A 24,646-nucleotide genomic window follows, 5' to 3' on the forward strand; every position below is an offset into this window, starting at 1 on the left:
CACGTCTCTCAACTTAAGAAGTGTGTCAAAGTACCCACAGAAATCGTTGAGACATGTGCCATTGAGATTGAGCCTGATTTGTCGTACATCGAACAACCTCTTCGAATCCTGGATACTAAGGAGAGATTCACTAGAAGAAGGGTAGTTAAGATGTACAAAATCTTATGGAATCATCACACCGAAGAAGAAGCGACTTGGGAAACTGAGTCTTATCTTCAACGGAATTTTCCAGATTTCCTTCAAGCCAATCCCCAAATCTAATTATCCATTTCTGTTCAGCTTCGGAATCTCGGGACGAGATTCTTTTTAAGGGGGGAAGGCTGTGATATCCAGGTAGTTAGACAATTAGATACTAAGTTTGGGTATATAATATGTAAGCATGTTATAGTGTATACAAGTTGTACAAAGCAATAAGGGTATATTTGTAAATTATGAGTTTTATAACTTCTCATGTGCAAGTATGTGAAAATGTTCTTAAGTGTCAAATTTCAGATGGCTATAGAAAAGAAAAGATCAAAAGTTAAATAAACACTAAGGGGAATAGACTTTATATGAAATTAAGGACCTTTATGTAATTAATACAAAGATATAAGGACTTACATGTGAAATGGTAAAAAGATAAAAGTAAAACTTAGTTTTACCTAAGGACTAAAGTGTAAAAAGAGCTAGTCATGATTACTGCAGAAAAACTTACCAAGAGACCCCAAACATTAGAGCATTTTGTTTAAATTAACACATAAAGTTTATAATTTAAGTTGTGTTCAAAAGTTCAAAATAAAATAGTACCCTTTGAGATTTTGAACTCGAGCTCTAAAGCATTCTTGTAGGATTTGAAATTCTCTACAACTTTGCTTTAGACATTTTTCTCATTAGGATTTTGTATCAATGGGAAATTTTAGTTTACAGAGGAGTCCCTGGACTTTTTGGGATTTACAAACGAGTCCTTCTGACTCCAGTCTGCTTCTTCCTCCTCTGACCACCGCCGCTTCCCTTCTGCTCCGCCCTGCCACCGCCGCTCACCGCCGGCGCAGACCTCCAGAGCTCCACCTCCAGCTGCTACACCCTCCACGCGTCATCTTCCCTCCGTTCCGGCCGCTTCCCTCTCCCTTCCTGGCTGCACGCGCGCGCGCCACGACATCCCCGAGCTTCCTCCGGTCGCCACCTCCTCGCCGCCGTGGAACGCTCACCACAGAGCCTTAACCTTCTCCCTCTCGCGCGCAACAGCACCACTTCAACACACACGGCCTATTCTGTTACTTCCAGAGCCCAATTTCGAGCGCCCGAGCTGCATTCCGCCGCCGCCGTCTTCCTCCGCTCCGGCCGCGCACTGCACGCCCGTGGGCAGCACCACTCAAGCAGTCCCGAGCCACCACAACACCATAAACAGCACCACATCATCACCCTGAAGCTGTTCGACCTATCCATTGGCTCTCTAGTGCACCACAGAGCTTTCCCGACGCTCGCCGGCGTTTCTCCTCGCCGCCGCCGCATCGGTCTCCGTCGATTCCCCTTGATCCAACGTGTTTTCATTCAATTAGTTGCACGTACACGTTCCCCAGGACTCACTGGTTCTCGTGCGCAGGATCTTGGCCAACATTCACCACCGGAGCTCCGCCGTCGACGGTGACCCCTCCGCCGTCACTTCGGGCTCGAGTCGAACTCCACTGTTCCGGCCATCCCCGTCCACGACAAGTAGCGCAACGAGACCACAGTAAGACCGTGAGCCTTTCCCTGCCCTTGGACCTCACCGCCGGTGATCACCGTTGCCGGAACACGGCCGCCCCCGCCTTGCTCTGTTCTGGTTCACAGCCAAGGACCTCGGGTTAGAAGGAAAAGAAAACCAGGGGGTTAAGTGCGTAGCCTTAGACTCAAAGGAATAGTGACCGAAGGACCTTTTGTGTAAATTAGGCTGTCAACTTAGAAATTCTGTATCTATTCGAGGAAAAATCATAAAAATGCAAACTAAATTTTGTTGGAATCCTTAAGTCAAATTCGACTACTTTTGTTTAGGAAGTTTGAGCTGTAGGTGTATATTTTCTGATGTAGATTAAATATTAGAAAATAAGTGTTTTAATTGTATCTCATGTTGTAGGCATGTGTTAAAGCTGAAATTTGGATCACAGATTGTAGGTGCTATGTATAGCTCTGTGTAAAAAGTTCGAGTACTTTACTGTTCATTTGCTTAGGTTTCGAGTACTTTTTGTTATATGTTGATAAAAGTTACTTAATTTAATTCCAAATGTGTTCCTTCATATTTAGGGCTGAAAAATTTATCTTAGCTTTGTTACAACAGGAGTAATTGAAGATAAAAATTTGAGAAACAGAAACCTAATATAACTTGAGTTATAAATTTCAAACTTAAATTCAAAGGTAATTCATAAATAAAATTGTTATACATGAAAAATTATGAAACTTTTCTGGACTATTAATCTTGAGTAATTCATGATGTTCTTAAATTCTGAACTCTAGTTTTAGTGTAAAACTCCAATTATAATTATATCTTGAAATTCTAATTATAATCCTGTTTAATTTTGTGGCTTAGTTCCTTTAGAGTAAAATTTCAATAGAACCCACCTATGATAATTTTCATAAGTACTAATTATTTTTCTTAATTCAAGATTTGGTTAATTAATTCAAGGTTAACCATAATTAAATAATAACCAAAAATTAATTACAATGTTTAGCTAATAAATGGAGATTACTAAGTGTATGTAGTGTTACTTGAGATAATCAGATATGCTAACTAATGTAGTTAGTTGGATGTTGAGGGTAACCCACCCGGTTGCCTAACGGGACTAGTTAGTTTAGTTAGTACTCGATAAATGACTGCCCAGTGCAGGGTAGTTAAGTTGATTGTCAATATGTAATGCCCTTTATTTAGATTGCAACTTTATCGTGAACTGAACTACAAATATATGCATCCATTAAACTTCATTTTGCATATCATGTAGAATCGACCACTCTCGCCGACGGGGATTATCAGCTGATCCCGGAACAAGAAGAAGTTTATTCTGAAGACCCCGGGAATCTCGTCGCGGATTTCTCTGAAGCCCCGAACCAAGGTTCGGAAGAAAATAGTTTGACTAACCCCAACCCTACCAACGAAGGCAAGCCCCGGACATAACCTCTACTTTATTACACTGCAACCTATATTATTTATATATATATATCTATATGCATTAAGTTCTTAGGAGTTGTTTGAAAACCTTAGTTGCATAATTCCAGGAACCAATGTATTGAACACTAGAAATCGAGTCCGATTAGCTGCTCTGCTTGTAGGACCGGTAGAAGTCGAGTGATTTCCTGTCACTCGCGCGATATAGGAATTGAAATGTTTACATTCCTGTTATCACTATAAGGATACCGGACGGGTATTTATGAGGTATCATGGTCAAGATGATACCCGTCTGTGTTGATAAATTTGATAAGGTCGCAGTGTGTGGTAGCGGTGGTTAAGCGTTTGAAAGTACTAGCCACATACCGTGAAATATGGTAAGCGGTAAGCCTAGTAACCGATCGGCCCGAGGAGTGGACATACCCCCCACCACATGTATTTGCTTCTTTTGGTTACTTTGTTCGACGTGTAGGCATATGTGTTGCTGGGCAACCAGGAGTACGGGTTTTGTAGTCGCGCTACAGACGTACTTCCTGCACTTTGGAAGTGCCTATGACCTGCAGCCGCTTGTGGTGGCCCTGATCCACGAGTCGGAATGAAAGGCAAACGGTTGCTTCGGAATAACCCTATGGTATTCCAAGCGTGTGTGTTAGGTTTACCTTGCAAGGGTTGAATCTCGATTCAGAATCGTCCGCCTCTCACGATGTATGAGACTGCTTATTCCCTTTACCACATAGAGTAACAAGAGCAATTATGTGATTATCAAAGATGATGTTTGAGTAAAGATTCTACCATGTTTGAATAGTTATAGGTGCTTACCTAGAATGGTTAATCAACTAGAACCTGAAAGCTAAAAGTTGAAAATAAGGATCTACTCTTTGTTGCTTTTCAGCTGAAAACCCTACCCAAAGCTAAAAGCCGTCATGAGTCTAGTTATGGGCTAAGGTATACCCAATTCCGGGTAAGTCTTGCTGAGTATTAGTATACTCAGCCTTGCTTTTGTTGATTTACTCCAGGTAATTCTTCTGATGAGCCAGCGTTCATTACACCGTGGCCTTACCCTTTGCCTGATGGTTGGTCCGTGGAATGGGACCCGTCCCCGGCCAACACAGATTCCGCCGAGTGATATTATGCCAGGGCTAGCATAATATCTATAATGACGACGTGTATAATGACTACGCTTTTCAAAATTCCGCTGCTTTGACTGAAAACTAAAACCTGTCTTGTAATAATCTCTCCTCTGTGGGAGCTAATGATGATTTGTATATTTTTGTAATGTAACTGCCTGTGGTGTAAGATATTTTGGCATTGTATCTCTGGACTCACCTTCGTGTGAGGTACCTTGTTGGATCCTGAGTTCGGTGGTTTATCGGGACGTTACCCGACAGACCAATGGTTTTATACCGTTTGAAGTACGAGGTAGCCCTTGGGTGAGGACTCGCGTACTTGAGTCGGTATAATTCAGGTTGGTTCTGCCACACTTTCCTAGTGTGCCTTTTCCCTTTAGTCGCCCCTCATGGTGTGACACGGGGAGCCCAATCGGATTGAGATCAGGAAGATAGTCAACGCAAAACTCAATGACCTCCTCTGTTCCATAGCCCTTAGCAATGCATCCTTCTGGGCGAGAACGTTTACGCACGTACTTCTTCAATACTGCCATGAACCTCTCGAAAGGAAACATATTGTGTAGAAAAACAGGACCCAGAATAGTTATTTCTGTCACAATATGAACTAGAAGGTGTGTCATAATATTGAAGAAGGAAGGTGGGAAGACCATCTCAAAGCTGACAAGACATTCGACAATGTCTTTCTGCAGCTTTATTAGATTATTTGGATTAATTGCTTTCTGTGAAATTTCATTCATGAATGCACAAAGCTTTACAACTGCCAATCTCACATTTTCCGGTAGAACACCCCTCAGTATAACCGGAAGTAATTATGTCATCAGAACGTGGCAGTCATGGGACTTCAAGTTTTGGATTTTCTTCTCTTTCACATTTATAGCTGGCAGTTTTGAGGAGTACCCAGACGGGACCTTGATACTGTTCAAGCAATCGAACATGCTTTCCTTCTCCTCTTTACTCAGATTATAGCTGGCAGGTTTTAAATAGTGGCGTCCTTTGTCTCTCTTCTCGGGTTGCAAGCCTTGTCGTCCAGCTAGCATCCACATGTCGCGCCTTGCTTCCAATGTGTCTTTTGACTTACCATACACTCCCAGAAAGCCTAGTAGGTTGACGCAAAGATTCTTCAACAGATGCATCACATCAATTGCGTTGTGAACCTGTAAGACTTGCCAATAAGGTAGGTTCCACAATATAGACTTCTTCTTCCACATTGGAACATGTCCCTGGTCATCCTTCGGAACAGGTTGGCTACCGGGACCCTTTCCAAATACTACCTTCACATCCTTGATCATCGAGAACACACGCTTTCCATTACGGAACAGAGGCTTACGACGAGTTTCGGGCTCTCCTTTGAAATGCTTCCCTTCGGTTCTTAGGGGGTGATCGGTAGGAAGGAATCGGCGATGGCCCATGTATACGCACTTCTTACAGTGTTTCAAATAAATGCTATCGGTTTCATCATAACAGTGGGTGCAGGCCATGTATCCCATGTTCGACTGTCCTGAAAGTTTTGCAAGTGCAGGCCAATCATTGATGCATACAAAAAGCAAAGCTTGGAGGTTGAAAGACTCCTGTTATACTCATCCCACACATGTACACCTTCTTCTTTCCAGAGCAGTAAGAGATCATCCATCAAGGGTTGCAGGAACACATCAATATCGTTGCCAGGTTCTTTTGACCCTTCTATAAGCACCGGCATCATGATGAACTTACGCTTCAGGCATAACCAAGGAGGAAGGTTGAACATACATAGGGTCACAGGCCATGTACTATGAGCACTGCCAAACTCACCGTACGGATTCATTCCATCTGCACATAGAGCAAATCTTATATTCCTTGGGTCGTTGTCAAATTGAGGATACTCTCGGTTAAGGTTTCTCTACTGGGACCCATCTGCTGGGTGTCTGATCATGTGATCCTCCTTACGGTCTTCTTTGTGCCACCGTATCAACTTAGCGTTGTCCTTGTTTTTGAAAAAGCGCTTCAGACGTGGTATTATAGGGAAGTACCACACCAACTTTGCGGGAACTCTCTTCTTTACCGGCTCCCCATCAACATCACCTGGATCATCTCGCCTGATCTTATACCGCAATGCGCTACAAACAGGACAAGCTTCCAAGTTCTCATATTCGCCGCGATACAGGATGCAGTCATTAAGACATGCGTGAATCTTCTGCACGTCCAATCCAAGAGGGCAAACCATCTTTTTAGCTTCGTATGTTGTTGACGGCAGTTCATTACCCTCAGGAAGCATGTTCTTTACAATCTTTAATAGCTCACCAAATCCCTTATCGGTGACACCATTAGTTGCCTTCCATTTCAGCATCTCTAGCGTGGTACCCAACTTCTTCTGCTCCGGTTTGCAACTAGGGAACAACAGCCTTTTGTGATCCTCCAACATCTTCTCAAACTTTAATGCCTCCTTCACAGTGTCACTGTCTTTCTGTGCATCAAGCAACGCCTGACCTAGCTCGTCAGGTGGCTCCTCTTGTGCAACATTTGCTTCACCCTCGTCCATTGGTTCATCTTGAAAGCTACCTGTTTCATGAACCCATGCCCAATCTGGAAGATTGTTATCACCATCGTCATCTTCTTCATTATCTTCCATCATAACTCCAACTTCGCCATGCTTAGTCCAAAGGCTATAGTTACTCATGAAACCATTCAAGGCCAGGTGATTCCATAGAGTTTCTCTTTTCCGGAATTCCTTTTTATTTTCGCAAACACTGCATGGACAACACATTAAACCCTTTGGCGACCTATTTGCCATTGCTGCCTTGAGAAAAGAATCTAAACCCTGAATCCACGCCGAGGTGCTCCGTCTTCCGTGCATCCATTGCCGGTCCATTTGTACAAATTAAAAAAATCATGCTCATTATCCCTAAATCGTGGCAAGTACTGCGAGTTCTAATTTGCAGTTTTTATGTGATTTTACAAGTGCCCTGTTGCTTTGTTGATGACTTGTGTTTTTGCGAGTTTGTTGGTGGTTTTTGTTCATGGTGGCGGTTGTTCCGGGTCGTTTCTGTTATTTTACAACTGCCCTGTTGCTTTCTCGTGACAACTTGCGTTTTTGCGAGTTTGTTGGTGGCTTTTGTCCGTGGTATTTTCTCTGTTCGTTTTGACTTTTTTTTATAGATTTATAGGTTTTACAATACACCTAGACGTAATATATATATATATATATGCAGATGCATAGAAAAACTATGAATTTAGAAAAGTCTAAACGACTGATAATTTGAAACGGAACGGAGGGAGTAGCTTTGAGAGTGAAACTGTGAGAAACTCTCCAGAGGCATATCCAAGGTTTGGAAATTCTAAAAAAAATCAGACATATACAATAGGAGCTTGCAAAATTTTATGATCAAACTCAATCTCATTTTTGAGATATGAAAATCAGCAGATGGCTACATGAGTAGTGATGAAATAGATACATATTGCTATCTGTCAACTTCATATCCCATGAGGTTGAACTCAATTTTAAAATTTTGCAAGCTTATGTAAGATCACCTATTCTATATGTTTTTGGATGTCATTTTCGAAACCTCTAAATATGGTTTTGGGAAGGATTTTGATGATTCTTAAAAAATTTATAATACAATCATGTGCCCACTTCACACCCTCCCATTCTTATGTATTAAGTACATAAATCTCCTTGCATTATGACAATAATATCCATATATATCGTTTTGAGAAAGTTTTGTTTGCAGCCATTTGGATTTATTCAGTGTAGTGACATCTAAGGTTATTGTGCAATTTTTCATAATATATGCCATACCATTGCTTTGATTTGAGTTCGAATTGATTGGGACTTGGGAGCAATATCAACCCAATGAGATATGGCATCATTCCTTTTGTTGGATAGGAAGAAATACATCTAGGACATGTATATTGAGTGGAAATACACCAAATCTTTATCAACTTGCATTCAATAGTAGCCATACAGTTCGAAAAGTTCTACAGTGAATTGCCTCTGTAGTTTTACTCAAGATTTATTTGCAAAGCTTCAAATTATACATACATCGGGATATTTATAATTTGCAGAAATTTTTCTAGAGATTATTATATGGCTTGTGCATTTATTGTGTGCGGGTTGTCCAATAGATCACGACCCCCTTTTTGTACATCTTGCTGTGGTGCATTTGCTTTGTCGGGATTGATTTCAGTTTGTTGGGCTTGTGCATGTAATAACTAGTGGGTGCCCTGATTTGTTTTGTATTGTGGCCATGAACCCCACAACAACAAGTCTATTTGTCATGTTTTCATGAATTAAAGGAAAAGGTATTTCTTCATACTTGATATGAGATGGTATACATGGTTTTGTTTCTTTTTCATAACATTAGTGTTTAGTAGGAACAAGAACTGCAGTGTGATTAAAATTGAGAAATCACCATAGATAGTATAAACGTATTGAAATAATAATTTTGATTTTACTCAATATGGCATTTGGAGGCAACATCTACACAAGAATGTTAATGTACAATATCATGCATGTGGTACCATGATTTGTACATATCTAAAACTTCCCCACAGCCAGGTTTTGGAAAGATTCATCTGGTCAGTCAATTGTTTTGTTCCATTCTCCAATAATGAGCTAATTAGGGTTACAGGAAATGGTGTGTTACAGGAAATGAGAGTGAGAAGAGCTCGGTTGAAGGCTTGGGAAGAAGGAGTGCCAAATGAAATGGAGGGCTGGAAGAAGCTACTAACCTTTGGTGCACTTGGATGGGTGAAATCCTCACAAATTTGGGGAAAAATGGGCAGCACCTCCCCTGTAACACGCCATGAGAGTGAGAAGAGCTCGGTTGAAGGCTCGGGAAGAAGGAGTGCCAAATGAAATGGAGGGCTGGGGATGGAGTGGCCGGTATATACGGGGCAAGTTAGTGCCGGCTAGTGGCTTTAGCCGGCACTAACTGTGTACGTTTAGTGCCGGCTAGAGCAGACAGCCGGCACTAACTTGTAATTGACCAAGTTAGTGCCGACTAGATATGCCGACCGGCACTAACGTGCGTTTTGACCGTTGTGGCAGCCGTCTGACAGTTGGGGGGATGGCATGTTAGTGCCGGCTGGGATTTCTAGCCGGCACTAACGTGCCCGCCTTACACTGTTCAGGCACGTTAGTGCCGGCTCGTTTTTGACCGGCACTAACGTGCTGGTACCGATAGACCGTTTTCTAGTAGTGGTTGGACCCCTTCCTGGCGGAGCTAGGAGTCACCAGCAGCGGCGAACGGCCGCAAGGGAGGGGCTTTGGCCGCAAGACCTCGCGGGCGCTGCGGCAGGAGGCAGAAAACGAGCTGCTGCCTGCGGTTCGTTGCTGGGTGGCGCTGCTGGGAGCGATCGCGGTGGCTGCCGGCGCTTCGACTGCGCGCTGCAGGGGACTCAAGGGTGAGATAGCCGCTGCGTTTTTTATTAGTCGTTTTTCTCACGGTCGCGACTGCATCCTTTGTTAGGCTATCTTCAACGGTGCCCTCTAAACCGTTCTCTAAACCGTTCTCTACTCTATATATAGAGAAGATTCCGTTCTCTATTGCTCCAGCAGCGTTCTCTAAATGGTCATCTAAAATAGAGAACGCTACAGGTTTCCTTTATATATAGAGATTCTCTCTCCTCTTCTCTATTTTTTCTTTACGTTTTAAACACTGAATTAAATAAAAATAAAATATGTCCATAGCATTTGAGGTATGATAAATACGTACATATAAAAATTTGGAACAAAATACGTTTCTAATATAGGGTTTAATGTATAGAGAACGAGATTTAGAGAACGTTGTTGGAGAGAAATGAAATATTAGGAGAGAATGTTGTAGAGAATTCTGTAAATGAAGGATATAGAGAACGACGGTTGGAGATAGCCTTATCCATGAATCCTACCTTAACGGTATGCCTCGGGTGTTCAACCAACACCTGCAGGCTCCCAGTTGTATCCATCATAAGCATGTATATGTTTATTGTATTGTCCTTAAATATGCTATAAAATATTTGGCAACATACATCACCAAAACAGTGCAACTGATACTCTGTTTGGTTTCCTGAACTGAACATATCCAATTGATACTCTGGTATCTAAATTATTGAACCAAATCCCCAGTGGTCACAGTTGTCTACCATCAGTATGCATGAACATATATTGGTATATATCATGTATTTGTATTTCATGTCCTAATAGACTGTGTCATTGTCAGTGACATCTAATAACTTCTTTCAGGTTTATATGACAAGAATCTTATCCACCTGTTGGACCTTCATTTCAATGTAGTTCCAACTTCCAAACCATGTCTCATAAGTCATAACATGGTGAAGCATTTGAAAAGGGAGTGCTTGTGTTGCATCATGATAATCGGATTCTGAACATCATCACATGATTTCTCATTCCTAAGACCTGACCATTCTGAAGCTCAGGTCTGCTAATTTTCTAACCGTAGTAAACTGTAAAAGGTATGAAACTCTGGCACCATGCAATTAAATTTATCCATCAATAACATGTTGCTCGCACGGATGCCTGTCTGTATTGCATTCTGAATTTTTCTCTCTGTGACCTTTATTTCCTCTTTGTCAATTTTTCAGAGGACCCTATGGAAGATAAAAGCAGAGGACACAGTATTTCGTTCCATTCAGATATGACTCATGGCTGGAACTATGCTGATAGTAGCAGGTTGGTTTTTTAACTCAATGCAAGATAGACATTTTCACGATTAACTGGACATGTTTTGAAACAATTTAGCAAGCCTTGAAATTTGCGATGGACTGATAGTAAATTGCATGTTTGCAACCACACTACTGAATACCCTAGTCCGATCGAACTGCTCAATCCCTGCCAATGTTTGTAGTTGCGGCATGATATGTTTATGTTTGTGGTGTCAAGAATAACTGACTGTTATTTGATCCGTGTCATCTTTTCATATTTGATCTGGGAAATTTTCGTGTATTCTTGTTTACAAAAATATATATTCAGCAGAAGATATAGGGGCAGAGAGGACGCCTCATTAGTTTGGTGAGTAGTAAAAGGCCACCTATGCAACTTGAGATGTAGCTATTTCAAATTCCTGCCAAAATTGTACTATGTCCTGTAAAATTCATGTAATATTCCTCAGGAACTACAAAAGTTACAAAATTATAATATTTGTATAACGAACCGTCGTACCAAACTTTGATGCCATAAAAGATTTCGAATAAAAATTGTACCAGGACCAAGATCATCCGGGACTTCACAACACCAATGCTGCAGACAAGGCAGCAACCAAAGCAACCCAAGTGGCCACAGCCCCGCCGTCCGGCATCCCAGCCGGTGCGCCGGAGAGCGGCTCGTAGTACGACGCCGGCACCGATGGAAGCCCTCGGCCGTGCGCGACGGCGGCCTCGAACCGCATCCCCTTCCGGCAGTGGTCGCCGTCCCCGGCGGCCGAGAAGAAGTAGTTGGCGCCCTCCGCCGTCAGCATCACGGCCAGGAACGCCCCCTCCGGCTTGCACCCGCTGCTGCCGTTCGCCGCGACGCCGGCGCTGCAGAGCTTGTACTTCGTGGCGTTGGTCGTGTGCACCACCGTGTTGCCCGTGTCCGTCTTGAAGCCTGAGCACGTCAATAATGTCAGTAGCATGCGCTGTGAAGAGCTCATGATCTTGCACGGACGAAATTGAACTCACTGAGGTAGTCGCCGAGGTAGAAGGTGCGGTTGGCGGCCCAGGCGGAGTAGTTGGCGGCGGAGGCGTTCGCCTTCCAGTCGAAGAACCACCCGGCGCCATCGCCGACGGCGTGGTTCGTGCCAAACGGCGGCGCCGTCGTGTTCTTGGTCGGGCCCGTCGTGGCGTTGCCGCCGGCGCTCGGGCTCGCCGTTGCATTGACGGAACCTGCGGCAGTGGAGACAAGAGCAAGGATTGCTACTGTGAACAACATTGCAGGATTGGCCATGGCTGGAATCTGGAAGAACGCCTTGCTAGCTGCTGCTACTGGAGTGGACTCTGCATCCCCAGATGCTAACTGGTGACTAAATCTTGTCAGTGAGGAGTACATAAATAGTGATGTCAACGTTTATGAGGCATCCAGGTGGGGTCGGCGCCACTTGACAAGGTACTGCGAATCTGTCTACCCTGTGTATGGCCGGTGACTGGATCTGCGATAAAATAATTTCCTCGTAATTGATCAGTTTGGGTCAGCACCAGCACCAGTGTATTGCCTAGCACAACTGGAAAGAATCACTCACAGGTCAAAATACAATGGGGTGAACTCCCTCAGTCATACTGTTACCAATCACATACTGTAAAAATTGATTTCAATGGTATCAGATTTATATACAGTAATGGGTATATGGTTCGGGTACAATCATCATGTATTTTGGATTGTATTTTGAGCTAGCAACTATGCCATATCATCTGAATGTAGATTTTCATCTGTGTGTTTGACAGCTAGATTTTCATGTGTCGAGATACTTGAAGACTGAACTCTCCTGATTTCTGAGTCTGGTCATGTTTCTGTACATCATCTGAACCATTCATGTGTCTGTTTCAGAGTAACACTACCATTGGAACCTTCTTATTCTGAATCGGAATCTTGTGACCTCCTTCCTGTGACTGTCCAGAAGATTGGTGTTTGAACTAAGTTACCAAGATGCTAGTCGCAAGCACTATATTTCCAGATCATGACACACACTAGCAATTGTATAAGAAACTACAACTAGCATTTAAGTTCTGCCACCAGATCCATCTTCAGGCTTCAAATCACTTTGCATGGGTTTGAATGCTGCCAGAAGAACTGCGACCTTGTTTGCCAGGAACCCCGCAGTGCCGACAAAGAGCTCGGTTGGTGTCAGCTCGAAGCTGTCACCGCCAGCACCATACTTCAATGCAACAGCTCCCACAACCATTACCAATGACAATATCAACCATGGCCTTCTTACGCCACTGAAACCACTTACAGATGGCTGTGTGCTCCCTACTTCTGAGGGCGAACTAATCACAGGCAACCCATCGACAGACCTTTGGAGTAGCAGCAGGTAGAGGAATCCTCCAATTCCACCAACCAGGAAAGAGTAAGCAGCATTGTCGTTGGAAGCCAAGGTGAAAATGGAGAAACCTGTTAGCACTATAGCTGCATCATAGAGCAGCAAAGATTGCTTAAGATTAGCATATTGTCTCAAACCATCCTCTTTCAATTCCTTAACAACTGAAGCAGGGTTCTCTGACGATAACTGCCCTTCTTGAAGATCAGAAAGGCTAACGCCTGACAGGTCCATAACAGCCACAGGCCTGGCTTCAGCTACTGAAGCTCCATCCTCTCCAAGAGGCACATTGATTTTCTCGAAAGTGTACTGCAAACCGTTAAACTTGAGTTCATGCGTTCCACTAATATCTTTAGGTGGATCAACCGGTCCATGTATTACTTTCAAGCTCAAACCATCTAATCTCCATGAACCTGACCTTCAGGAGTAAAATTAACAAACAAAGGTGGAAAACACTCATCAAGTGAACATGTTACAATTATATTATCACAGCTAATATATTTGCAACGAACAAGAAGCTTAGTGTATAGTGTACCTGATTCTATACCGATCCAGACTTCTTTAATCCTTTGCAATTTAGACCCCTTAAAGGTCACAGCATCAATTGAACCACTTTGGAAGGGCATCGATTGCTCTGCCTTTACTCCTGGCGTAGGTTGACCCAAATAGATTGCAGGTACTCTTTGCAACAAGGAGTCACCATCAAGATCAATTAAACAGATTAACATTGCAGAATTTTTATCCAGCAAAGAGGAACTAAATTCTCTACTAGTCCTAAGCTCTAGCATATAGAATGCATCAGAGTCATCCAATCTGATTGTGCTAAATATGTCCTCAGGAACTGTATTGGGATATGTCTTTAGCTCCTCTGTTGGAAGAAGGCGTGAAGGCTTTACAGAGGGCACAGTATCTGCAGAGTGCAAGAAACAATGGTCACCGAATGGTGTGGATAGAAAGGTAAATTTGCATCAAAACAAAGAAAAAGAGCTTTCATGTGCTCGATAATAAAAGAAAAAGATTATCAACTAATAAAAATCCACATAATAGCATGACAGGAGAAAAATTAACTAGACTACATGCAAGGTATACTAGCTGAAGACTCTTTAGGGCCTGCTCGTTTCCTACCCTCTAAACTTTAGACCCATCACATCAAAGAGAATGTTGCTATTTAAAAGTATTAAATAAAATCTGTTTATAAAACTTTTTGCACAGCTGGGTGCTAATTCGCGAGACAAATTTAATGAGCCTAATTAATCCATAATTTGCCACAGTGATGCTACAGTAATCATCCGCTAATCATGGACTAATATACCTCATTAGATTCGTCTCGCGAATTAGCACTGGGGTTCTGCAATTAGTTTTGTAATTAGACTTTATTTAATACTTCTAAATGATAAGATTCTCTTTGATGTGATCCCTCTAAACTTTAGGCCTCAGGAAACGAACACACCCTTAGTAATGTGAAAAGTTAATACAATAGATTGTGCAAGCAGAAACAGATACAGTAGAGAATTCCGTGTCCTAGAAAAGGAATATAATAATACTACATTGACTGGGACTTTGACAAAGGAGAATATAGAAACACGCTGTTTACCAGTGCATAGAAATAAGCTTCAAGTAACAATACAAAATGTCCGGTCAGACATGTCGTGACATACCTTGTAGTGAAGATCCTTTGGAGAAAGAAGTTACCCACTGATTTCTGTTTCGCCTTTTAAGTTTCATTTCATCCAGAAAGGCATTGCAATACATTCTCGGGCTGTTATTCAGCAGTAGCCATCCGGGCAGAAACTTAGAATGAACTGATGGAGCAACATGCCCGGCACAGAGGATCACCATTTTCTGTTGTAACAGCAAACAGAGCATATTAGATGTGCTACATACGTGATATGGTTAACCGTAAGACACCAACGAAAGAGAGGGTGCATAAACCTGATATACTCGTTACCATGGTATCACAAAAAAATGTTATGTAAGATCTAAAGTTGATTCACGGATTCATTGCCAAATCTACAGGACCTGAATTACATAACTATGCATCGCAATTCGCTAAGAAATCAAAGGCGGCATTTGTTCCATATGCAGCAAAAATTGTGAGGCCAGCTGGGACAGGGTACATAACTGAAGCTAGCAAACTGGCCACTCATACACTAGAAGCATTCGATTATGGCCTTATGGGACAGAAAGGAACTGAACTGAACTGAACTGAACAATGCCTGAGGCCTGACAAACAGATCAAAGACCATAGCATAACTGAACTTCGATAACAGCATGGACGCTTTGAGTGTTATGAAAGCTCAGTCCATCATCAGCTACTCAGCATGTCCTATGCTAGAAACGATAAAAAATTATAATCCTGCACCATAAGCCTATTCCTCCTCACAAGAAAAGATAAATCAAAGAGGGAGGGGGAATCAGTCCAGGCTCCCGGCCTTACCAGAGGAAGGGGGGATCGGTTCCGGCGCGGATGAGGGATCTGCGCCCCAGCGGCGGCGATTGGGGAAGAGGAGGACGAGACGGGATTCCGCGGATGGAGGTGGCGTAGCGTGTGCTCTGCTTCTTGTTCGGGTTGGAGGTAGGAGGCGTGCCGCGTGCGCCTTCGGACGGCGGCGAGCGAGGGTGTTTTCGGGATTTTCCGGGCCTGGTATTTTCTGCCTGCCGGCGCCGAGGAGGGAGGGGAAGTGATTGCGGCCCGGCCCAGTCAAGCGGCTGGATGGGTCTTGAGAAACTCGTGCGTGTCTGGGTCATCCGTCTGGCTGACAGCTGGGCCAATGAGAGATGAGATTGAGAGACACCGAGTAGTATATCTCATCATGTTCTTCTACAGTCATACTACTGCTATTATACTTCAATTTCTCGACTACTAACAGAGCTTCTCAGAAGACGATGAATGTTAGGCAGTTGCCGGTTACCACAGGGATATGGGTTGATGTAAATTATGCATCCTCGGAACAAAAATGTTGGGTAGCCGGTTCATATCAATGTTTCATTTTATTTGTTTTCAATGTTGTGACGACAACCCACCCCAACCCCTTCTGCTTCTGCTTGTAAAGATGGGAAATTTGAGGTAGTACCCTATTAATTTTTACCGTCCATGTAAACCTTCATTTAGGCCCGGCCCCTTAATAAGATTGGTGGAGGAATTTTGTAGGATTTGGATTCTATAGGATTTTTTCATATGTACACAGCTGCAGCAAGCAACACTACAGTACAAGCACTACCGAACGCAGCCTAAGGATTGGACATCCAAGAATCATACAAAATTCCAATAGAATGCCTCAATCCATAGGAATTTCGGAGAACTAACCTAACATGAGCTTCAACCTCTTGGAAACTTTCTTTTTTGTCTATCCCTGCCCTCAAAGTCCTATGTTTTTTCCTATATATGTTGTATCCAAATGTTCGATTGGAAAGTTTCCTGCATTTTAAATTCCTATTGGATTGTGTAATTGACAACTATCTCGAATGCTGCATTTTTCCTATTCCTATGTTTTGGGAAATTCCTAGATATCAATGTTGTATTTTCTCTAGGTTTTCCTTGAGGCCTTCCTTCGAGACCCAAAGATTGCTAAGGTTTTTTATTAACGTACGTATCAATAAGACTTAGCATAGTGTTTTCTTTAGCTAAATACGCATGAACACATCTTGGAGATCTACTACTAGACATGTGGTTTTTCGACGCAGTCCATAGTGCCTTTAATTTCGCTGTCAGTGACACTGCTTATATATGAAATCGAGTAGTGCAATTCATGTGGGTGTTTGCTAAACTTTTGCTTGCATTGTGATGGCTCTTGTGCTTAGTGAGGTACTAATTAATAGGCTCTAATACATAATAATAATACAAGCTCGTTGAGCCTATTTAGACAGGTACATTATTCATAAGTGAAAGAAATTATCTTGCAACATAGAACTAGTCACTTTTTTCCATTGTGAAGGTGGTAATAATGCACATTCTTAGATAAAACTTATTAACTGACCACAATCTTTCTATCTTAGAACTTAACGATATAAGTGGGAACTAATGGTAGTTCTAGGTAACCTCCTACGTTCGTCCTTCAACTCTTTGAAACCTAGATCAGTTCATTGTGATCTGTCGACCCAATGCCCAAGAAAAAAGAAAACTTGCATCCCTACTATAGCAGTACAAAATGGTGAAAGTTCATGGTGATTTTTATCTCGCTACAATGGTCAAAGCTAGGGTTGCACATTGTAACCGGCTACCTGTATATTGAAAGGGATGAAAAATTCAGTAATCATGCAGAACCGGTACCTGGCAGAAAGTTCAAGCTAGGGTGATGACTAGCTATATATTTAGGGATGTGCTATAATAATAAGCAGGTAGCGTTTCATTTATAGCTGCTTATCGATCGAGGCGTTTCCAATAGTAACATAATAAAGCAGTGGTTATTGCAAATAAAGTATCCAGCAGTATCAGCAACAGCAAAGAGGTGATCCACTGGAGAAATAATGCTGCTTCCAACCTATATATGCTGGAGAGGCAACGAGCCAGACTACCGACAAGGAAGCATAATGGATAGCGTAAAATGCAATTGCTCCAAATTCTTACGGTAGGGTGAATGACTACTTTGGCTCTATATATAGAGATGCAAACACGTAGCTAGGCCAGGGTTAACCGTACCATACACTAATGGGTCCATCAACTCGGACGAGAAAATTTGAAATTGGCGAAAGGAGTCACGAATATATGGATTTTATCAATCACAAATGGAATACCTGATTTCAAATGAAAGCATTTAGGGTACCAGCAGACACAAAGAATTAATCATTTGATAACAAGCTCAACTCTCGTCATGATGGTCATATTTCATATAACTTTAAAATTAGTTTTTGGACAAGAAATTTGACAGTCTTTTCTCTAGCATGCATCGTTTGCTCAACTGTGCCTCATTACCGGACCTGTTTCTATTAGTAAGACAGAATTAACTAGTTTAACACTGGCTGGTTTAATTTTCCCTAAAAGTGTATTTGTTGATGTCGACATTGTGATATTAAGACAGCATATAGTGCTAATATATTGTCTTCCATCCATGCGCATACGATATGAAAGAGAAAGAAGTACACTTAAGGTGCCCCAGTAAGAGGATATTCTGTTTTTAATGATAATGGGCAACATCTTTAAAATTTCTGAGGATGTATATCAGTCTACCCTGGCCTACAATTCCAAGCAAAAAGAACAACAAGAAGAAAAAGGACCATTGCGCGAGTAATAACTGCATCTAGCTACCAGATCACGCTTATTTCTCTCTTAACCTCTAAGACTTAATGTACAAATTAAAACGAATCTAGGGATTGTTGCATGCTTAGGTTGAATGGCGCATGCATATAGATGCTTCAAGTGCTTTAGGGGACACAGTTCAGTGAAACATGCTGTGGCTACTGCTGAAGTTTGATCCCATGCCGGAATATATCTGCATCTGGGTGAGAATGTGCTCGAAGTTGTCGTTGGACTTCTCAATGGGGTGCGTATGAGTTCCCTCATATGTAGTCACCACCACGGCCTCGTCCCTTGACAGCCGCTGCACCTGCTTCTTCACATTGCACCCTTGGTGAGTGCACCTGTAGTAGCTTCTGCATCCATCCATTTATGCGAAAAGAATAATATAAGAATTAGTTCTTTGCGCATGGATAATCAAGAATGGAATGGCAAAAGGAAGTGAAAAATGTGCTGGAAAGAGGGATACGCGTGTTTGGCATATGTGAATCTAGCTTCTATGTAGTGTTGCTTGGTTAAGTATATCAATCTATATACATACAGTGGAAGAATGCACTCATTTGTCAGCAAGAAGAATTTGTAAATTATCTGCAAACCATAGTTCTGTTGATGTCTAGCGCCTTAATTATTGGTCCAATTTTCATTGTATGTTTACACTTAGAAATGTGATAGAAGAATGTATTATTCACATTTGTAATTGTGTTCATATACCAAAAAGGCACTAGCTTTGTTCTTTATTGTTGCTATTTCTACTTCTAGAAGATTGAGTTAAGATTAGAAGGACTTAGGTCACAACTATACTCCTAGCTAGTAAAGCACCAATCAGTTTTAGTATACCCCAGTGATAGTTCTTATCCTTGTTTTGGATTAAACTAAAGAATTTAATTAGGGGCGTATATTTCACTATATATTCTTTCTTTCCTGTAAGAATGTGTAGTATATATCTTCTTTTCCCCAAGGAAGTTAATAGCACATATATCATTGCTATGTTGACATGACATAGGCTTATGTCTTATATGCAATGCAAACTGCCGTTAAGTATTTACAAAAGGATGGATATTTTTAATAATCTTTGTGTTTTGGTAAAACAAAAGCCACCAACACACATACTGTAGAGATGAAATGGAATTTAGAAGTGCAATATATATATATATGCATCAAATTTTATTCATGAGGTAATTGTATATTGCTCCAAGTTAGTGTTTTGTTAACTGGCAAATAGTTGGCTGGCACACACATGAACAATATTAATAGGTATGCATCCTCCTCCTTTGGTGCATATATAAGGTATAGGCATGTGCAGTGTTTGCTAAATCAGGCTAGGTAAAGTATATATGGCTCCAAGACTGACAAAAGGAGTGCTCGTAGAAAAAAAAAGAGAATCTGAGCAAAGAAGGGAAGAAAATGGTAGAACCATGTCGATGAAACCTTCTTTCTTAGCAGAAAGGTATGACCCAAGTGCTTTTTGAGCGACAAAAGTTATTCTAATGCTCCAAGACTCACAAACACTACGACTTTAGCCTTATATATTTATATATACTTGTCCATTTCTCTTTCGTGCCCATAGTTATTTCCATATATGATTCACTTTACTCTTAACAATTCTAGTCTTTGGAGTGTTCACGTATCTCCAGCAATAGTTGATGCTTAATCTGCAAACTTTATGGCCTTCAAATTGGAAAAAGGTGCCCTATGCTCTGGATGCCCAAAGAAACCACGTTTTGTTCTCTGAGGCATGTTATAAAGTCAGATAGCGACCGGAGAATTAGCCCAAGCTAACGAATGAATGCGCATGGATCAGTCAATAAACACAACACCCAAATTGAATATATTCTGCGGTTAAATTAAACCGGTGGGTGGATGAAGTTATTCCTGGTCAAATCCGATCGCCATCAGCACCTGTTTACTGAATGATCATCCATGGCCACCATCTAAAACATGTGGAATTTACTAGCTGGTCGTTTTCATCTAGATGATGAGGATGAGAATGGAGACATGTCCTTATCCTATGTAAGCAGGCAGCAACCACTAGCTGAGTTTGGAAGATTCACTGGGACTCCATCTCACCTACTTTCCGCGGCCGAACTTAACCCTACTGACCAAACAACATAGGATCGATCGCACGCCAAACCAGTAAAAACATTGGACCAAGATCCAAATTAAATGATTGATCGAGAAAGAAATCCCCCAGCCAAAGGAACTGATGATCGAGAAAGAAACCAAGATCATTTGGTGCCAGAGCCGGCAGATCAGTAATTGTTGTTGGCTGGGTTGTATGGATCGGATTCCTCACGAACGAACCTTGGGAACTTGTTGTTCTTGACGGCCTTCTGGCCGTACTTCCTCCACCGGTAGCCGTCGTCGAGGATGTCCACCTGGCTGCGCGTCTGGAACGCGTACCGCGGCCGCCGCTCCTTCTTCTCGCCCTTCCTCTTCCCCGCGACACCGGCCGGCCTGTCCGCCTCGGCAGCGGCAGGCCCCGGGGACGACTCCCCGCGGCCGGCTGCTGCTGCCGGCGGGCTCACGCCGCCATCCTGTTTGGAGCTGTTAGAGAGCTCCGCCGCCAGGAACAACGGGCCGCTGTGGCTGTGGCTGTGCCTGTGGCTGTGGCCTGCCTGCTGCTGCCCTCGATCATGGTGGTCGCGCAGCTGAAGGCTGCTCGTGCCGCCGCCAGCACCAGCAGCCAGGAAGTTGTAGGAGTTGGAGGTGGACGACGAGGGCTGCGTCGCCCCGAAGAGCATGTGATAATTCTCCATGGCTGCAGGCTCGCTCGCTAGCTGTGTGCAGCTCGAGCTGCAGAGGGAGATGGGGAGAGGGGAGGGAGGCTGAAAGAGTTTTACAAGTTACAACCAGGGTTATATAGAGGTTAAAGCTAACCGGAGGGAGGAAGCCTCTCCAGCTACTTTTTCTGGCTCACCTTCACTTTGACCGGCCCGTAGACCAGTGAAGGCGGCTCCCTGAGTTCCTGTGCGATAGATTCCACACAAATCAGACACATGCGCCATGAGAGAGAGACTCATGAGAGAGAGAGAGAGAAGAGAGAGAGAGGCTGCTGGTTGTCGTGAACGGCACGGAGTCCAGGTAGCCAAGGTAACTAAAGAAGGTTGCGGGCTAGATTTGGTTTTGTTTGTGTGGGATGCATGGGAAGGAGTTGGACGAGGAACAGTAGCAGTGGAAGGAGGAGAGAGTGCCCGCAGCCAGCAGCAGCCTCAGCCCCTTTCCTCGAGTGGTGACTTGTCCGTGCATGCATGTGAGGTAGCCAATCCGCACGAGCGCCCACCCTTTGACCGTTCCACGCTAGTGGGTGCACTTTACACGTATTCATCCATGTATTTGCAGCCTTGAAAATTGCAGTAATATGACAGCATATAGGTACATGGATGTGAAAATAAACTGAGGAAGAAACAAAAATTAAAGAGTAAATACATCGGTTGTTTCTAAACTTGTGAGCGTGTGTCACTTTCTAGAAATAAAAAAATAAATTGAGGAAATTGTAGTAGTATTTCCATGGAACCACATAAATAGTACATGGATGTGAAAAATAAATTGAGGAAGAAATAGATTAAATTTTAGAGAAGAGAGTGAAATTTGTTTGTTTTGGGGACGTCGATTTTGAGAAAAACTTTCGAGATTTGGGCATTTTTTGGGGGCACAGAAAAATTGCTTCTCAGTGTACCAAATGGATTTTATTTTCTAAAAGGTGGGGCTGGAATTTTGGTTGGAACAGTGTATAAGCTCGTGGGGGCACACGTAGAACTTGTGACGGATAAAAAGGCCCTAGAAGCCCTGAAGCTATCATATGCACGTGTTCCATGAATTTTCTATAAGCACGGTTTCACAGTGAAGAAGAAAAGTGTCTCGAGGAAGCATCTGAGTAAGCTACAAACTCGACCATTTGACTACCAAGGCAAGGTCATAACTTTTGGGAACATTATCTTCCATCCTAATGAACTTTGTTTATACAATATAGCCACTCAGCAGCACGGTCATGCTGTCAGGAGTGAAAATTCTACCTTGTAACTTGGGTAATAAGCTCAAGAGATCTTAAATAAGGGAGATTGAAATTGTACTGTGTGGACAGCATGCAGCTGGGTCAAAGCTAACATTGCGGTTGACCAGATGGCCAAGGTCACTTGAATTTCATGGAAACTTCTATGGAACTGCGCGGCCAGAATCTGGGCGTTCTCACATGTCGTTGAATGGATATATATATATATATATATCCCCGAGAAATGGAAGATTAAGATCACGCACTGCCACAGTTCGTTGTCTAGCTAGATACAAGTAGTGTTTGTACGCTAATGTTAATTATGTATCTTAGTCTGTATCTAAATCATGATATTCAATGTCCCATACTTGATCTAAATCGTATACTTCAAGTTATTAAATTACATATACAAATATGGGATGTATATCCGACTATATTATTGGTAATATATGATATCAGCTTTGGATAGTTGGGCCCTCACTACCGATTATAAAAAAATAAAATAAACGCAAAAATCTAATTTAACATATTATCAACACTGGAAATTTTTTAATTAATTAAAAACAAATCTAAAAATATCAAATTTAAAATATATCTTAAGTAAAATATTTAAAAAATAAAAACAAAATATCTTAAGCAAATTTTAAGTATTAAATTCACTAAATATTCTAATAAATTCAAATTCAATCCAATATATCAAATTTGAAATTTAATTTAACTATACTCTTATATAAACTAAAAACAAATAATAAATTGCAAGTCCAACATTTATTTTTAGATTTCAAAGGATTTTGGAAATTTTGAAGTTTCAATTCTTTTCGATAATTTTTGCTTCATATGTATTTGTTGCTTTTACTCAACATTTGGAAAAATATCTATCTAACTTGTTGGGTATTCTATCATTATTTTTGACCAAAACTATCCTTTTTCTATCTATTTCTGACACATTTGATACTATTTGTATCTGATTCCGAATTCAAGAAAAAAAAACTATTTATGTTCGTATCCGTATATATCCGATCCATTTGATCCCTAAACATATATATACATCCTAATCCCCTAAGAATGTACAGGTACATTACCTCTATGAACACATGCGAAATATTGTAACAGTAGAACTTGAGATGGATAAGTTACCACAGGCATCTTTATTGTCCCTTTTTTGAGGAAAATTGATTATAGTAAACTGGTGCAACATAGGGAGTACGCAATGAGCGGGAATTTTCTTAAACAACACATTGAGCACACACGCGAGAAATACAACTGGAAGCTACATTAATAATTAATTAACGAGCAACACACAAAAGTGGGCCACGCATACGTTGGTCAATGACGACTGGGCCCCGTTTAGATTGCAACTTTTTATAACATTTGGAACTTTTTGCTACTGTAACGTTTTCGTTTGTATTTGACAAATTTTATCTAATCATGGTCTAACTAGGCTTAAAAGATTCGTCTCGTGATGTACAATTAAACTGTGCAATTAGTTATTTTTTTTACATATATTTACTGCTCCATGCATGTGTCCTAAAATTGATGTGATGGAGAGAGAGCGTAAAAATTTAGAACTTTGAAGTGATCTAAACCGGGCCTGGTTTGCCAAATTAACTAAAAATTCCTTGTCCCGTTCCATCGCCGCCAGCCACCAGCAGTGCATTCTCAGGGACACGGAAACACGCGAGAATCCTGGTTCGGGTCTGCAGTTCAAGTCACGCACGCGTCGAGCGTAGCCACTGCAGCCAGCACAACGCAGCAGCGACATCTCAGCTAGGAGGTACGACTTGTAGTCATCACTCATGCATGGATCGATCTCAAAGTTAAACTCTGTGACACGTTAACTTAACCGGTAAACCCTGCACACGGTTTTTCCTAGTACCTACAACAACGTACGTGTCGATGGTGCATTTTCCAGTCACGCGTTGACCGGCAAGCTCGCATCCCTTGTTACCTTGTACCTGGACTTGCACCGGAGCACGTACGGTTGCATTGCATGCATTGAACTATATATACGTATACAACAACAACAACAACTTAGCCTTTTTCCCCAAGCAAGTTGGGGTAAACTAGAGATGAAACCCACAGAAACAAGAATAAGAAACATAAAAATGACACAAGCTAAAGGAAGAGTTAGGGGTTAAATAAAAAGTAATAAAGGTCACGGTTCAGGTATGTTAATTGCTAATCTCCAAGCGCTCCTAT

General features: G+C 42.0%; 3 protein-coding genes across 4 annotated transcripts; all 3 read right to left on the minus strand.

Moving 5' to 3' along the window:
• Positions 1 to 11,277: 11,277 nt before the first annotated feature.
• Positions 11,278 to 12,270, minus strand: LOC112903107. The gene is made up of 2 exons (XM_025972321.1): positions 11,875 to 12,270; positions 11,278 to 11,800 (listed from the first exon to the last, which is right to left on the minus strand). Exons 1-2 carry the CDS (start codon positions 12,239 to 12,241, stop codon positions 11,442 to 11,444), a joined length of 726 nt encoding a protein of 241 aa, XP_025828106.1. The 5' UTR covers positions 12,242 to 12,270; the 3' UTR covers positions 11,278 to 11,441.
• A 201-nt stretch (positions 12,271 to 12,471) lies between these two features.
• LOC112903105 lies at positions 12,472 to 15,876 on the minus strand. The gene is made up of 4 exons (XM_025972320.1): positions 15,664 to 15,876; positions 14,885 to 15,068; positions 13,762 to 14,136; positions 12,472 to 13,639 (listed from the first exon to the last, which is right to left on the minus strand). Exons 2-4 carry the CDS (start codon positions 15,063 to 15,065, stop codon positions 12,909 to 12,911), a joined length of 1,287 nt encoding a protein of 428 aa, XP_025828105.1. The 5' UTR covers positions 15,066 to 15,068; positions 15,664 to 15,876; the 3' UTR covers positions 12,472 to 12,908.
• A 2,427-nt stretch (positions 15,877 to 18,303) lies between these two features.
• Positions 18,304 to 21,544, minus strand: LOC112901978 (probable WRKY transcription factor 75). 2 transcript variants are annotated; one of them, XM_025970859.1, is made up of 3 exons: positions 21,377 to 21,544; positions 20,761 to 21,284; positions 18,304 to 18,815 (listed from the first exon to the last, which is right to left on the minus strand). In XM_025970859.1, the coding sequence occupies exons 1-3, from the start codon at positions 21,455 to 21,457 to the stop codon at positions 18,602 to 18,604; spliced, it is 819 nt and encodes a 272-aa protein (XP_025826644.1). In that variant the 5' UTR covers positions 21,458 to 21,544; the 3' UTR covers positions 18,304 to 18,601. The 2 variants fall into 2 exon arrangements, with proteins under 2 accessions (XP_025826644.1, XP_025826645.1); XM_025970860.1 differs by having other exon boundaries at positions 20,761 to 21,252; positions 21,377 to 21,468.
• Positions 21,545 to 24,646: the final 3,102 nt, after the last annotated feature.

This window comes from Panicum hallii, chromosome 8 (assembly GCF_002211085.1).
Source record: "Panicum hallii strain FIL2 chromosome 8, PHallii_v3.1, whole genome shotgun sequence".
In the NCBI taxonomy this organism is placed as follows: Eukaryota; Viridiplantae; Streptophyta; class Magnoliopsida; order Poales; family Poaceae; genus Panicum; species Panicum hallii.